This window comes from Mesoplodon bidens (assembly GCF_964165515.1).
Source record: "Mesoplodon bidens genome assembly, chromosome: 16".
NCBI classification, from domain to species: domain Eukaryota; kingdom Metazoa; phylum Chordata; class Mammalia; order Artiodactyla; family Ziphiidae; genus Mesoplodon; species Mesoplodon bidens.
The window spans coordinates 16520646-16534170 of NC_138173.1; the positions used below are offsets into that span (position 1 = coordinate 16520646).

A 13525-nucleotide genomic window follows, 5' to 3' on the forward strand; every position below is an offset into this window, starting at 1 on the left:
GGCCGTCATTGAATTGTCCTGATGTCCTGAAGGCAGGAGTAATATTAAGTAACGCAAAGTTCAGAGCATGTTCTAGATCAAGGGCAGGCAAACCTCTTCTCTAAAGGGACAGACAAAAAATATTTTAGACTTTGCAGGCCATATACGGTTTCTGAGACAAATTCTTCATCTCTCTCTCTCTCTTTTTTTTAATATATATCCCTTTAAAAATTCAAACAACATTCTTAGCTTGGAAGCTCTACAAAAACAGACCACGAACAAGATTTGGCCTATGAGATGTGATCTGTCAATCCCTGGTCTAGATTTTTAAAATCCAGTGGAAGGATATTTCATGACATGTAAAAATTACATGAAATTCAAACTTGGGAACTGTAAGTAAAGTTTTATTGACATTTATTCAGTTTCATATTATCTGTGGCTGTTTTTGCACTACCAGGGCAGAGCTGAAGAGTTATGACAGGATATGGCCCACAGAGCCTGAAATATTTATTATCTGACCCTTTATCAAAAAAGTTTATGAAACCCTGGTCTGGAGGTTCCAAAAGAGAGATCATCCTGTTTAAGTAACCAGATCCTCTATAGCCCAAGGAGGACACTGGATGTCTGGCTGCTTGGGTGCCATGCTAAGAATTTGACATCTATAGCCACCATGGAAGGTGGCTCAACAGAGTTTGGAGTTTTAGGGAGTTCTTACCCTAAAACAGGGTAAGAACAGTTATCTTTACTGGCTACCTAGAGTATTCTGATGAAATGGGTTAGATAAGCTGCTGTCAAATTTTTCTTTCATCAATGTGCTGAATGATCAGTAATACACTCACTAGGGAGGTTCAGTTGATCTAAATTCACTATGACAATGGGGACCTTCCTAGAAGCCTGGTACATTAGAAAACAAATGCTTAGACAGCAGACACAAGATCAATCAGTGACATATGCTGTTTTTATTATTGGATTATTGCTATTAATAAGGCCCTTCAAATTCATGACACGACTTACATCTTTTTTTTCCCCTCCAGCCTTATTGCGAAATCATTGGCACTTAATGAATTCTTAAAGCAATTATACGTAGTCAGATTTATGGATATGGAAACTAAGGCTCAGCATGGATAAACAATTTGCCCAAGGTCAATGAACTGAAAATCAGAGCTTAGGTCTGCGTCTAGCTCTATCTGAATTCAAATCCGATGTTCTTTCTATTACACCATAAGGCCTATCACATATTGGTACTTCAAAAATTTAAAGACACTACCATAATTTACTCACTAGCAACTATGCCAGATTCAAGGAGTTTTTTGTTTTGTTTGACAGCCAAGGTTCAGCTACATTAAAATACAACTAATACATATTTATTTGATGCCAGACACGATGCGAAGTGTTTTTCACATTTGGTCTCCACCTCTTCCGTTTCCTCATCTGTAAATGGGTTTGGCAATAGCAGTTTCAGAGCACTTAAAGTTGAGTTAAATGAGTACTGGGCACACAGGAGATTCTTAATAAGTAGGGCCTACAATTAAAAATGCTAAGCTTTATGCTGTCCTAAGTGTTCACGCATTTAGGTTTCTGTGTAAAATGAGGAGTGAGGCTCAAGACTTTGAAGACCTAAATTTCAGCCCAAATCTGTATGAGACACAGGTGTTAAAGCAACAATAAAAATAAAGTATTAAAACAATCAAGATACTGGGTATCTTGGGAAGTCCTCCCACAAAAAGGGAATAATGCTTGGGACATCCGCACAAGACTTATTTTAAATACAAATCTGGGGGCTGTGCTTTGATATTAACAACTAGATTATTACATTGTCTATTTTAAAGAGAACATTCAACAAAAAATATCAAGACTATAGTTTCCTTCAGTAAAGTTGGGGAATTTGGATTTAGTTTGAAAGCAACTTAAAAAGAAGCATTAAACAAAAAAAGCTAGGATATTATTAACAACAACCTAATTTACAGTAACACCCATGGACTTCATTTTCCTGCTAATATGCTCTTTCTTTTCTCTTCCCTAAAATATGAACTGTAGCTAGCACCCTCTTTTTGTTCCCATCACCTTTGTTATAAAACAACACTTCCTTATAACACCCAGCAGGACTGCTTCCCACAGCTAGGATTACATGGAAGGTGGGACATTCTCAAACTTTTTTTGGGTACATATTGCTGTAACATGCCCTAATTTTGCATTATATCAACCAGATCCTGTATCCCCTTACTGAATAGCCTACTCATCCAGGAGCCTAAGCTACTGTGACTAAGCTACTTCTCAAGTGTCTGGTTCCCATAGAGACCGGACAGCGATCACATTGTCGGGTATTCAATGCTTTATATGCCTGAAGAGTAAGGCACAGCCACATGCTCCCTTGACAAAGCCCAGTAACATCCCTGAACCTATGCTCCAAGAAAGGTGGCCCGCCCCTGAAGTGCTTTAAGATTTCTCTCCTGTGCCCCGAGTAAACAAGAGGGATGCAAGTTCTTATTTCTTTTTTTAATTTATTTTTTTATACAGCAGGTTCTTATTAGTTACCCATTTTATGCATATTAATGTATATATGTCAGTTCCAATCTCCCAATTCGTCACGCCACCACCCGCCTCCCCCACCACTTTCCCCCCTTGGTGTCCATACGTTTGTTCTGTACATCTGTGTCTCAATTTCTGCCCTGCAAACCAGTTCATCTGTACCATTTTTCTAGGGGGATGCAAGTTCTGATCAGCTTGGTTATTATTATTGTTCGGAAGAATCCTTGGTGAGTCACAGTTTTACAAGACATGATTATCAGACCTGAGAGCAGTTCTGCCAGACTCTCAAGTTCTCTAATAAAGAGAACATGGAGCAAGCTTTCTTGCATATGCCTCAGGCTGCAACTCAACATCCTCAACAAGAGCATCTTCAAACATCAGGAAGGGGCGTGTCCCAGCAATGAGACCACAGGCTGACCAAGAGTGCCCAGCACAAAGAAGGTGTTTAGGAAGAAAGCAAGCTAATAGTGTCTGAGGACCTTCTGATCCTCAGCTGTGCACTGTTGGACTAAATCTGACATCTCCTGCCCCGACCACTCCCCTGTGCCCCAGGCTCACCTTCCAAGTATCTCCTTGCCTAGTCCAAGTGGATGTCTAATGGGCATTTCAAACCAGTATAACACTGAACTCTCCATTTTCCCTCTGAATTAGTTCTTCCCCATCTCAACAAATCTTTGACTATTCTCCCAGTTGCTCAGGACAAAACCCTGAGCCTATTACTTATTGCCCACCAGCACAGTCCAATTAAATCCTAATTCTCTATCTGCAATTGTAATAGGGAAGAACCTTTTGTATTCTACTATAAGTTAATCACTAAAGGGATGTCACCTATAAGCTTAAATTATACATAATGGCCCATCTCTGGGAACCCTGCCTCCCAGGTAATGAGCATTAAGCTAAAATACCTTTGTTTAGCTCACAGGGAACATCCTGATTAGGCCCACCTGTGAATGACTGCAGGGAGGAAGAAATTAACACATCCCTTCCAGAGGCTGATGGGAACCAGCAAATGTTTGACTTTACTCCCTCCCCTTTCAGTATAAAAGAAGACTGAATTCTAACTCAGGCAAGATGTTTCTTTGGGACACGAGTCCACCATCTTCTCGGTCTGCTGGCTTTCTGAATAAAGTCGTTATTCCTTGCCCCAACAACTTGTCTCTAGATTATTGGCCTGTGGTGCAGTCAGGAGTACAGGCTTAGACTCAGTGACACAACAGAATCCATCATCCAATCAGCTTCTCCATCTGTACTGCTAATGCATCAGATCACCCCTGAAACCTCCTCTCTGTTCGGCCACCCCTCTCCCTGTACCATTAATCCTCCACACACAACCAAAGTAGTCTAAAAATCTAAATCGGACCTTGTCATGTCCCCGTTCGAAGTCTTCCAAGGATTTCCTACAGCCGTGCAATGAGATTAACCCTGCTGACCATGGTTGGGAGGCACTTTGTACCTGCCCTCATCCCAGCCCACACCTCTCTTGACTCTGCATCTCCAGCACTAAGCTAGGCAACACCAGCCTCTTTGTCTCTCAAACATTAAACCCTTTCCTGCCTCTGTGCTTGCTGTTTCCTCTGCTTAGAACACTCTTTCTCCTGATAGGTGCATTCTCAACTGGACCCTTCAGGTCACTCTGACCTCAGGCTCAAAGGGTCATGCTCAGGAAGATTTTCCCCAACCAGGCTTTCTGAAGTTGCTCTCTTCCCAACCCCCATCAACTTATAAACGAAGGGTAAGCTTACATTTAAACATCTCAAATCATCCATAGTTGAAAGAATATATACATTTGGCTTTGGGAAATTACAGAAGGTAAAACTTTTTATCACATGCCCTAGTATGAGAAAACTAAACATACAAACAAACAAAATACTATCAGTTGAAGTCTCAAAATACTAATGGTTGACACTTGTAAAAATAAAATTCATGATATTTGTAATGTTTGGTTTAGATCTTGTCAAGAATTCAAATGAAAAATTCTAAGCTGCCAGTGGCTTCTAGGTTAGGTGTGAATTCCATGTGTAAACCAATAATTTATGGCCAGAGATTGACACGAGGTCATGCGGTCATGGGATGTTCACCACCTCTCTCTAAACTGACCCCTTTCAATGGCTAACAGCACACTGATCAAGACAACTCTCTTTACATCAATTTGGCCTCTAGTGACAAAGCTTTTAAAGACTTGAGACTTTCTGGGTGGTTTTCAAATGTTGGTTTCCTAAGTGCATGCCCTTTTCAACACTTTTCTGTGAGTCCCAGGAGCCAGCTCTCTTCCTTAGGAGTTAGTTGTAGGGAGATTAAAATTGTTCTGTTAAGATGATCTTCAAGACTCTTCATATTCATTACACTTTGATATTTCAGGCTTATAAAGTAGTAGTTTTTGTAGAAATGGGGATAGTAATAGTATTGATAGAAGAAATAATATAAAAAATCACAACTAATATTTATTGAATCCTTATTATGTGCTAGCCACAAATAGAGACTTATTTTGAATGACTGATTCTATGACCTTATTTTTTTATAATCTGTGTTTTTGTTAATTGTCTTCTTCTCATAGAAAATTTGTTTAACAATAAGATGGGACATATTGTGTTTTACATATATCTTATTTCTGACAGACATTCAAATGGTGGAATATTCTTGCTCTTACAAATGTGCATTTTTCCAACCCTTTTTCGGATTAGGTGTAGCTTTAGGGTTAAAAGAAGGAAAGTTGCATTGTGAAGCTCATTGATCATTTCTCTACTTTCACCTTCAGACACCTACATATCAGGCACTCAATATGTATTTACTGAAATAACTATTTATTGAAAGAATGAATACCTGCATAAAATCTGTAAAGATAGCATGACAATTTTACCAGTATCAATTTTAACATTTAACTGTGATACAAATCTGGAGTCACCAAGACACAAGAATTCACTTCCTAAGGCTTCAAAAAGATTTAATCTTTAAATCTTTCTTTAAAGATTAAAAAGATGAAAAATATCATATTCACAGGATATTTCAGAAATTACTTAAACGCACTTTAAATAACATGATTTTTGCGTGGGAAAGGTTTATGGAACCACCAAGCAATCAGAAAGGATTTCCAAGGTTTTGAGAAACCCAAATTCAGAACATTGAAATTGAAGTTGTACTCATGGAAGGTGATCTATAACATTATTCTGTACCTATACCACCAAGATAAATATTGTAACGACTCAGAATTGGACGTATTGGTCCTTTGTCATTCAGAGGCCCAATTTTACAAACCATTCATGTAAATTTAGCTCCATAGCAAAGGGACTAATAAAGACATTCATAACAGGTACTTTGAAAATAAAATACTAACACTGGTAATCACAGAAGACAATATCAAGCACAATATTTGCTCCATTGAATATGTTGGGAATAAAGAGACTAAAAGGACGTGACAAAAAAATACAACGCAAAAGACCTTTCTATATCATCTATATAGTTTACTATTTCATCCTAGAATAGCATCCAATCACCTGTATTCATTGGGGTCTGAAATAAGAATGAATGTAATTGCATAAAGTTTATCTCATTTTTAAGAGCCTAAAAAGAACTCCTTCTGTTCATTTATATGTTCTTGTCTTACATATATATTTGACTATTTCAATAAATCAAGTTATCTTCCTTTTATATTTTAAATGTATTATTTAAAGTTAAGCCACATTCCCATTTGGATAAAAAAATTCAATTCTAGGAATACTTACTCTAAAGAAATTAAAAACTGATGCCTCGTGGTACTCACCCTCCCGTATCTGTTGGCGTAGGACCCAGTGAGCAAGGAGTGGAAAACGATGATTGTCTCATCCAAGTCCCAGATGAACACCCTCTACAAAGGAAGAACCAATCACTGTGTCTTTCTCTTGGTTGAGAAACCTGCTATTCAGCTAACTTCAACATGAAAAGGTAGTCTTTAAATGGGAGACAAATGAAAAACGTGAATTTACTATTTTTTTTAAACACAGCTGTTCCAAAGGGTATCTCCTAGCTTTCCTCAGATATAACCTCAAATGAGGTGCAAGAGGATAAATACATTAGCAACACTGACATAAATGTAGGAAAAAAGAATATATGTCCTTCCTACTTCTGTAGTTGCTTCTTAGTCTTAGTTCTAAAGAAATGAAACATAAGCTAAAGTGAGTTTGTTTATAACTTCTAAGACAGAGAGGGGCAATCAGTGAAAAATCACTCAATTGATCTTTTCCTTATCTCTGCTCTCTGTTCATTAAGAAGTGTTAAAATAACTAATCTTGTGTTTTATTCTTATCAAGTCCAGTATTTAAAAATTGCACATAAAAACTGAAACTACATCGTCTATTCACCTTAGGTTATCTGTTGCGATGTTATCAAATGGATGATATACTGTTCCTGCCCAATTTTCTTCAGATTTCAGAGTTAACAACTTAAGCAGATGGAACACACATGCTCCTGACACACTCTTGGGATATTTGGAATTGAATTATTGAAGGAACTCATTTCAAAAAGGTCTCTGAGATACCACAAAAGGCCTCCCAACCCTGCTTTTCTTCTTACCAATCCCACTTACACCAGTACATATTCATACACACAAGTTCTGCTGGAAATTTTCCATCTTTTCAGCCAAAAGAATCATGTTTTGTACCATCAGTTTCACTTGGGCAATAAAAAGAAACTTAATTCCAGTGGATTCAAGGCTATGAAATCTATCACCCTTTAAAGTTTTATTTATTTAATCCCTCCTGCTTTGAACTCCACCCAAATGTGTCTCATAAGGTGATAACCACTTCTGTTTATAATATCCTGGGTTGTCCTTTTTCAATATACATAGCATGTCTTTAATTTCCAAATGGATTTTATTAAGCATTTTTCGTACAACACTTAATTTAAATGGCAACGACAGAGCAGTACAAGAGAATTTTGTCAAAGCAGGATTATATAATTTACGATGTTTCACTAAAGAGAAAAAAAAATGCTTTACTACATAGTTAAAGTGGAAGAGAAAACAGAAATAAATAACTGCTTTATCTTCAATATGGAAAAAAAACTGGCTTACTTATAGTTAATATGGAACAGAATGTAGTAACAAAGGCATTTGGACACCTTGCTCACAGCAGGTATACAGAATCACCAGTTAGCTACTAAAACACCTTGCTATTTACTTAGGCCTTGGCAATGACATACCTCAAGATCAGAATCTGGCGGAGGAGAAGGATTATTGTTTCTTCGGCCCCGTCCACGTGACTTCCCATCTGAACCTCGACGCAATCGATCAGAATCTGAATCTTTAATGGGTGTTGACGGGCTGTGGATTGTACTGTACTCTGTGGAAATACAGCAAGGACTTTCATCTCTTGTTCTATCACCACGGTGCCAAGATTATCCTTGTTTTAATCCATAGGGAAGTTGGAAAAGTAAAGCACATTTCATTCTGCTCAAATTCTACATTATCTTTTATGGACATCAGTAAATAAGTTAAGAGATGGATGATGCTAGACTTGTTTGGAAAGGATGTGTGATTAGAAGTAATTAAAAATTAATGGAAGGTGGGAGACAACAGGTTGTACCAAGTGGGGGAGATTTTCTTTGTGGTTCTCTGTAGTGAGACCCCATCTCCAGGTCCACTTGCTTCCCTCTCACCCCACAAATAGCTCCTGGCCATACTGAGAGGTCCACACAATTGCCTTACCAGCCATGCTCCTGCCTACAGAAAGGCTTCTGGTTCATGGAACGAAATGAAAAGAAAAACCCCTGGGCCAGGGAAAATGGAATCAGATGGATTTTTCTTTGAAATTTTAAAATTCTCCATTTTCTCCCTCATTTTATGTGAGAACAAGGGAGCGGCAAGATGAGCAGAGCTCATGTACGAGCAATGCCATACTCTGCACGGCATTCATCACAGGCTTTTCCTGTGTCTTCATCTCTTTGAAGCAAATATCCCAAACCAGGCAGCACATTAAAAGTACTCATCTGGGAAACTCAGAAAAACCACAGAAATAATCGTGGAGAAACCACAAAATTAAAAACAACCCCCAACCAGCTCAGAGGAAGAGCTGGGCAGTGGTTGTGGAGTCGGGAAGAGACTCTTACCCTGTTTCCAGAATAAACAAAAAACCCTCTACTCTTAGCCCTAGGTACGTTCTTTTCATAGTCCATCCAGTTCACCCATCAGACAGTCTCTACCTACCCAAACTCCAGATGTGCCGGTGTGCTGGCTCTCCCCCCAACCTCTTTGCCAGATCACTCTACTAGATATGGGTTGGATCTCTCAGTCTAATAAGAGGAATGATTATTCTCACGAAGATGCTGATGTGACATTTCACCAAACAGAACTGTGGAGAACAGCTAAAGACGTGGTAGCCTTTATTAATGTACTATCAGCCTTGACTCTACCAACAAGGTCTTCCATGTGTCAAACTGTGTGATCTCAGTATTACCTCCAAGTTGAAGGGCTTCTCCAAAGCCTTATGAGTCGGGGTAGATAGGAATGGACTCTGACAGAGTAAATTCTGTTTTTAAATCACATGAAACAGCCCTATGTCTCTTGTTTAACCTGAAAACCTAATTGATTCCTATCACTTTTAGATGTAGCTTTTGCATGTCCTCTGGCATAGCAAACAAGATGGCAAACTTCCTCATATAAACTGGACACGTGATCCTTGAACCTAGAAACCACCATGATGACTTACAAGGCTCTTGGTTAATTATGGCCAGAAAATTCAGAACAACTCCACTCAATGCTCAATTTATGTTAATCAGGATGATTAACATAAACTCTGAGCTAACTCATCTCATAGAACTGTTAGAATACAGTGCCGCCTGGTGAACGATAAGCATTCTCTAAATCTATATTAGATTCTTTTCTTGCAGAGGTAGACGTTTGTGTCATCTTCTCAAGATGTTCCAAACCAAGCATCTCTCTTCCATGTTTTATAGAGAATCAGGAAGTTGAAATGAATTTATTTTTTATGGAGTTCATTAGATTCAAAGTTGTGTTTTAAAGAAAAAATCTTGACCTCTTTTTTTTAAAAAATATTCTGCAATCTACATCTCCATACAGAATCTTTATAGCCACCACCCTATACAGAACACACACCAATCTCTTTTAACAGTTTCAAAACGGAGCTGGACTTCAAGGCACTTGTCTGTAAAGTCTATCTTGAATGGTGCTGAGTTTTCCAGCTTTGGAAGTTCATATCTGAGAAGAAGCTAAAGACACCAAGCAATGTGTCTTATCGCATTATGCTTTACACCTCAACTTCTAGATAGTTTAGAGATAATTTTGTCCTCAAAGTAGTTTATCTTACCTACGTTTTCTGAGCCTAGATTTCCTCCAATTGATTGCCTATTCCTTTATTTCTTGGTGTTTACTTCTTTATCTCTTTTTTAAAAACTCAATTAAATCTTTAAAAATACATTCCATCTCAATTTGTTTGGAAATAGAAAAGCTATAATGAAATCGATTACTTACTTCTGTAAACCTCCCCCCAAAGAAAACAAATTCAGTGATCAAAGTCTACAAGAAGACTTTTAAATCATGCTATGTAGAGTTTTTCCAGGTGAAGAAAAGAAGCCCTAAAAGATGGACAATCTGACAACTTATTAGAAGGAATATGAAATTTGAATAATGCAAGCTAGTTTTTTTCAAAAACTCCTCCTCTTTGTTTTACGAGGTAGAATTAAATGCTTCTACTCTCCTAACCAGCTTTCCCGCCTCTTAGTTCTCCTTCCTCCTACAAGTACAAAACAACAAATAATTTAATCTTCTAGTCCACTAACATCTCATGTTTCATTAAAGTCCTCTTTAAATTGTTCAACTTTACCCTGACTGAGATAATGGATGTGAAAACGCTCAGAGGAGCATTCATTTCATTTAACAAACACTGACTGAATGTTCACACTCTTCCAGGCACCGTACTAGAAGCCTGAAGTACAATGATGTATACCAAACAGATATGGTTCCTGCCTTCTTGGAGTTTAACACTCAGAGGAAGGCACCGATTCATGAATAAAAATGAGAGATTACAAAACAACTTGGAAAAGGTTATGAAATGGGAAAAGCAGAATGCTAGGTGACCACAGAGGAAGTGCATGTAGCTCAGACTTGCAGGGTCATAGAAGGTTCCTCATGATGGAAGACAAATATGCCAATAAAAAGGGTATACAAACGTGCTCCAAGTAGTCATATGAGCACGTGTGAAGGTGCAGAAAGAGAGAGCATGTTGCAGAACTAAAAAACAATCAATGTGACCTGACTCTACAGAGTACACAGATGAGGCTGGAGGGGCAGGCACAGAATTCAACAAGGGGCTGATGTCATCAAATTTACATTTTCAGATGGAGGACTCTAGCTCCAGGGTAGCAAGGGTCCTGGAGACAAATGAAGACTGAGAAAGGGAGACCAGTCAGGAGGGTAACTCAGTCATCCAGGTGATGCATATGCTGGTGGCCCAGATGCAGGCAGTGGGGATAAGGAAGAGTTACAGTTTCAATGAGTCATTTGGGGGCTTCCCTGGTGGCGCAGTGGTTGAGAGTCCGCCTGCCGATGCAGGGGACGCGGGCTCGTGCCCCGGTCCGGGAAGATCCCACATGCTGCGGAGCGGCTAAGCCCGTGAGCCATGGCCGCTGAGCCTGCGCGTCCGGAGCCTGTGCTCCGCAACGGGAGAGGCCACGACAGTGAGAGGCCCGGGTACCGCAAAAAAAAAAAAAAAAAAAGAGTCATTTGGCAGCGAAATCCATAACTAATGGGATAAAGAAGAAGGGGGAAGGTTGATGCTCATGCTAGTGGTTTGGCAACTAGGCAGACTGTAGTATGAGCACGGGGCTTAGGCAGAAGGAGGGATGGAGGGAAAAACGTAGGTGAGAATTTGGGTCCAGCTTTGGACACACTGAAATTGAAGGTCAGCACATTTTTTTGGCAAAGCATCAGATAGTAATAAGTATTTTAGGCTTTGTGGGCTATGTGGTCTCTGTTGCAGTGACTCAAGTCCGCCATTACGGTGCCAAAGCCATCCCAGCCAGGATGCTGGCGAAGGGGTATGGGAGTCTTTCAACAAAACTTTATTTACAAAGCAGCTTTGGCTTGTGGGAGGATATAACTGCATTCATTAACGTAACTGTGTGGCTGTGACGGAGATCCCAGCAAGCGACTGTCACCTGACCTTTCTGGCTGCTGTTGCTTCCTCAAATGTGTTCACTAGTAAACGGTAAAGCTGTGCAGTGAAGATAGCAAGTGAAACATGTTGCCGAACTGACTGGAGAACAGGGTCCGAAATAAGGAGCTAACTTTGGGGGAGTAAGGAATTTAATATATACGTTTTAAAAGGCCCTATCCCAGGTGCTAAGAGAGCTGAGTCATCATGCTGTCAAAACATCCCTACCTTGAATATGCAAACAAAGCAAGAGGAGGCTAGGATTTTGTTTTCCTCATGAACACAGTAACTTGACATGCAAAACAGATTACAGATCCCCCTCGGGTTGATACGGGCACCGACACCTCCATCCTGGGAGGGATTCTGTGTTCTCATCTCGAACAGAACAGATCTCCGTGCAGGCACCAAGCCTAACGAAACCACTGTACGATGGGCACTGTTCCAGGTGTGCGACCTTGGGACACTTGTACTGGGCTCTTTGCAGTTGACTGAATCGGGAGGACACAGTCACAAATGACAGGAGCAGGCAAGCTCCAGTGACACTGCATGATGAGCTAAGTTTGTTTATGAGAAAAGAAAAACTCAAAGGCCCTGCCTGCCATGGTCAGGCCATACTGTTCGCCAACCAGTCAGCTCTCTGTATCCTCAAGGGTAACACATCCACAGATCAAAAATAGTTTTAAAAATTCCAGAAAGTTCCATAAAGGGAGACTTGAATATGCCACATGCTGCCAACTATTTACATAGCATTTCCATTATATCAGGTATTATATGTAATCTAGATAGGGTTTAAAGTATAGAGAAGGATGTGCATAGGATATATGCAAACAACTACACCATTTAATATAAGGGACTTGAGCATCCTGTGGATTCTGGTATGGGGCGGAGGGTGTGTGTCCTAGAACCAATCCCCCAGGATACTGAGGGATGACTGTACAGGAGAATTAGGAAATTAGGTGAAAGGGCAAAGGGCAAAGGAGCACATATGTCTTGCACACCTAACACTTAGATTTTCCTTGACTTGCAGTCACCTGTGACAACTGAATCTGACAGCTATTCCTTCCCAGGCTCTCCCCCAGTCAGCCAACAACACTCTGTAAAACGGATTCTCCTCTCCTGTAAGTCAGCCTGGAATCAACCTCTCTAAGTCAGAGATCCTCAGAGTTGAAAACTGATATTCCTGGAAGTTTTCTGACAATGGTTTCTGACCAGTTTGAATTTGTAGCACACTTGGTAAGCACTGATACTTCTTTTGAGGTAATGATTGCTATGTATTCATGTATTCACTGCTTCCTATTCATGAAGAGGAAAATCAGTCAATGTCCATTTTGACATGGTGTATTGAGATAGAGAGCTAGGGATCTTTTGTCAATGTGAGCATTATATATAATGTATATTTGTGAATACTGCATACAATGTATAGCAGACATTTATACATTTGGTAAAAAGACCTAATTAAATTTGATTAGGCTCTTGACATTTATTTTTAAAGCTTGATAGTCTTTGACAGTAAAACAGAATAAATTAACGTTGTCACTTAAAAAAATACAGTTGACAAGGCTCGTGTTACTTTGGGAACAATTAAAGATGTAAAACTGGATAACAAGTACAATTAGGTAAACTAATTGTTCTTGATCTAATGTTCTAAACTAAGGCTCCTGATCATTCTCGATGTTCACTTATTAGTAGATTGAAGTCATCCTGAATGAAAATGAAAATAAAGTAGTTTCAGACAATACAAAACTCCCCGCAATTCCCATTACTCTCCAAACTCTAAAGAAATGCCAGTGGTGGCCTAAACTTCACGCTTGCACTGTCCGGTGACAGAGTCACTACCACAGAAGACAAATGCTCACAGCAGAGCACGGATGTGTACA

At 39.5% G+C, this 13525-nt stretch overlaps 1 protein-coding gene across 8 annotated transcripts in view; it reads right to left on the bottom strand.

The window, feature by feature from the left end:
• The window catches only part of EYA1 (EYA transcriptional coactivator and phosphatase 1), a gene marked incomplete at its 5' end in the record, with an annotated part of 317837 nt that overhangs the window by 68258 nt on the left and 236054 nt on the right, over positions 1–13525 (bottom strand). For all 8 annotated transcript variants that reach the window (XM_081258276.1, XM_081258275.1, XM_081258271.1 and 5 more), the window contains 2 exons: positions 6266–6349; positions 7681–7820. In XM_081258276.1, coding sequence (XP_081114402.1) covers positions 6266–6349; positions 7681–7820 — 224 coding nt within the window. The remainder of the gene's footprint in view (positions 1–6265; positions 6350–7680; positions 7821–13525) is intronic.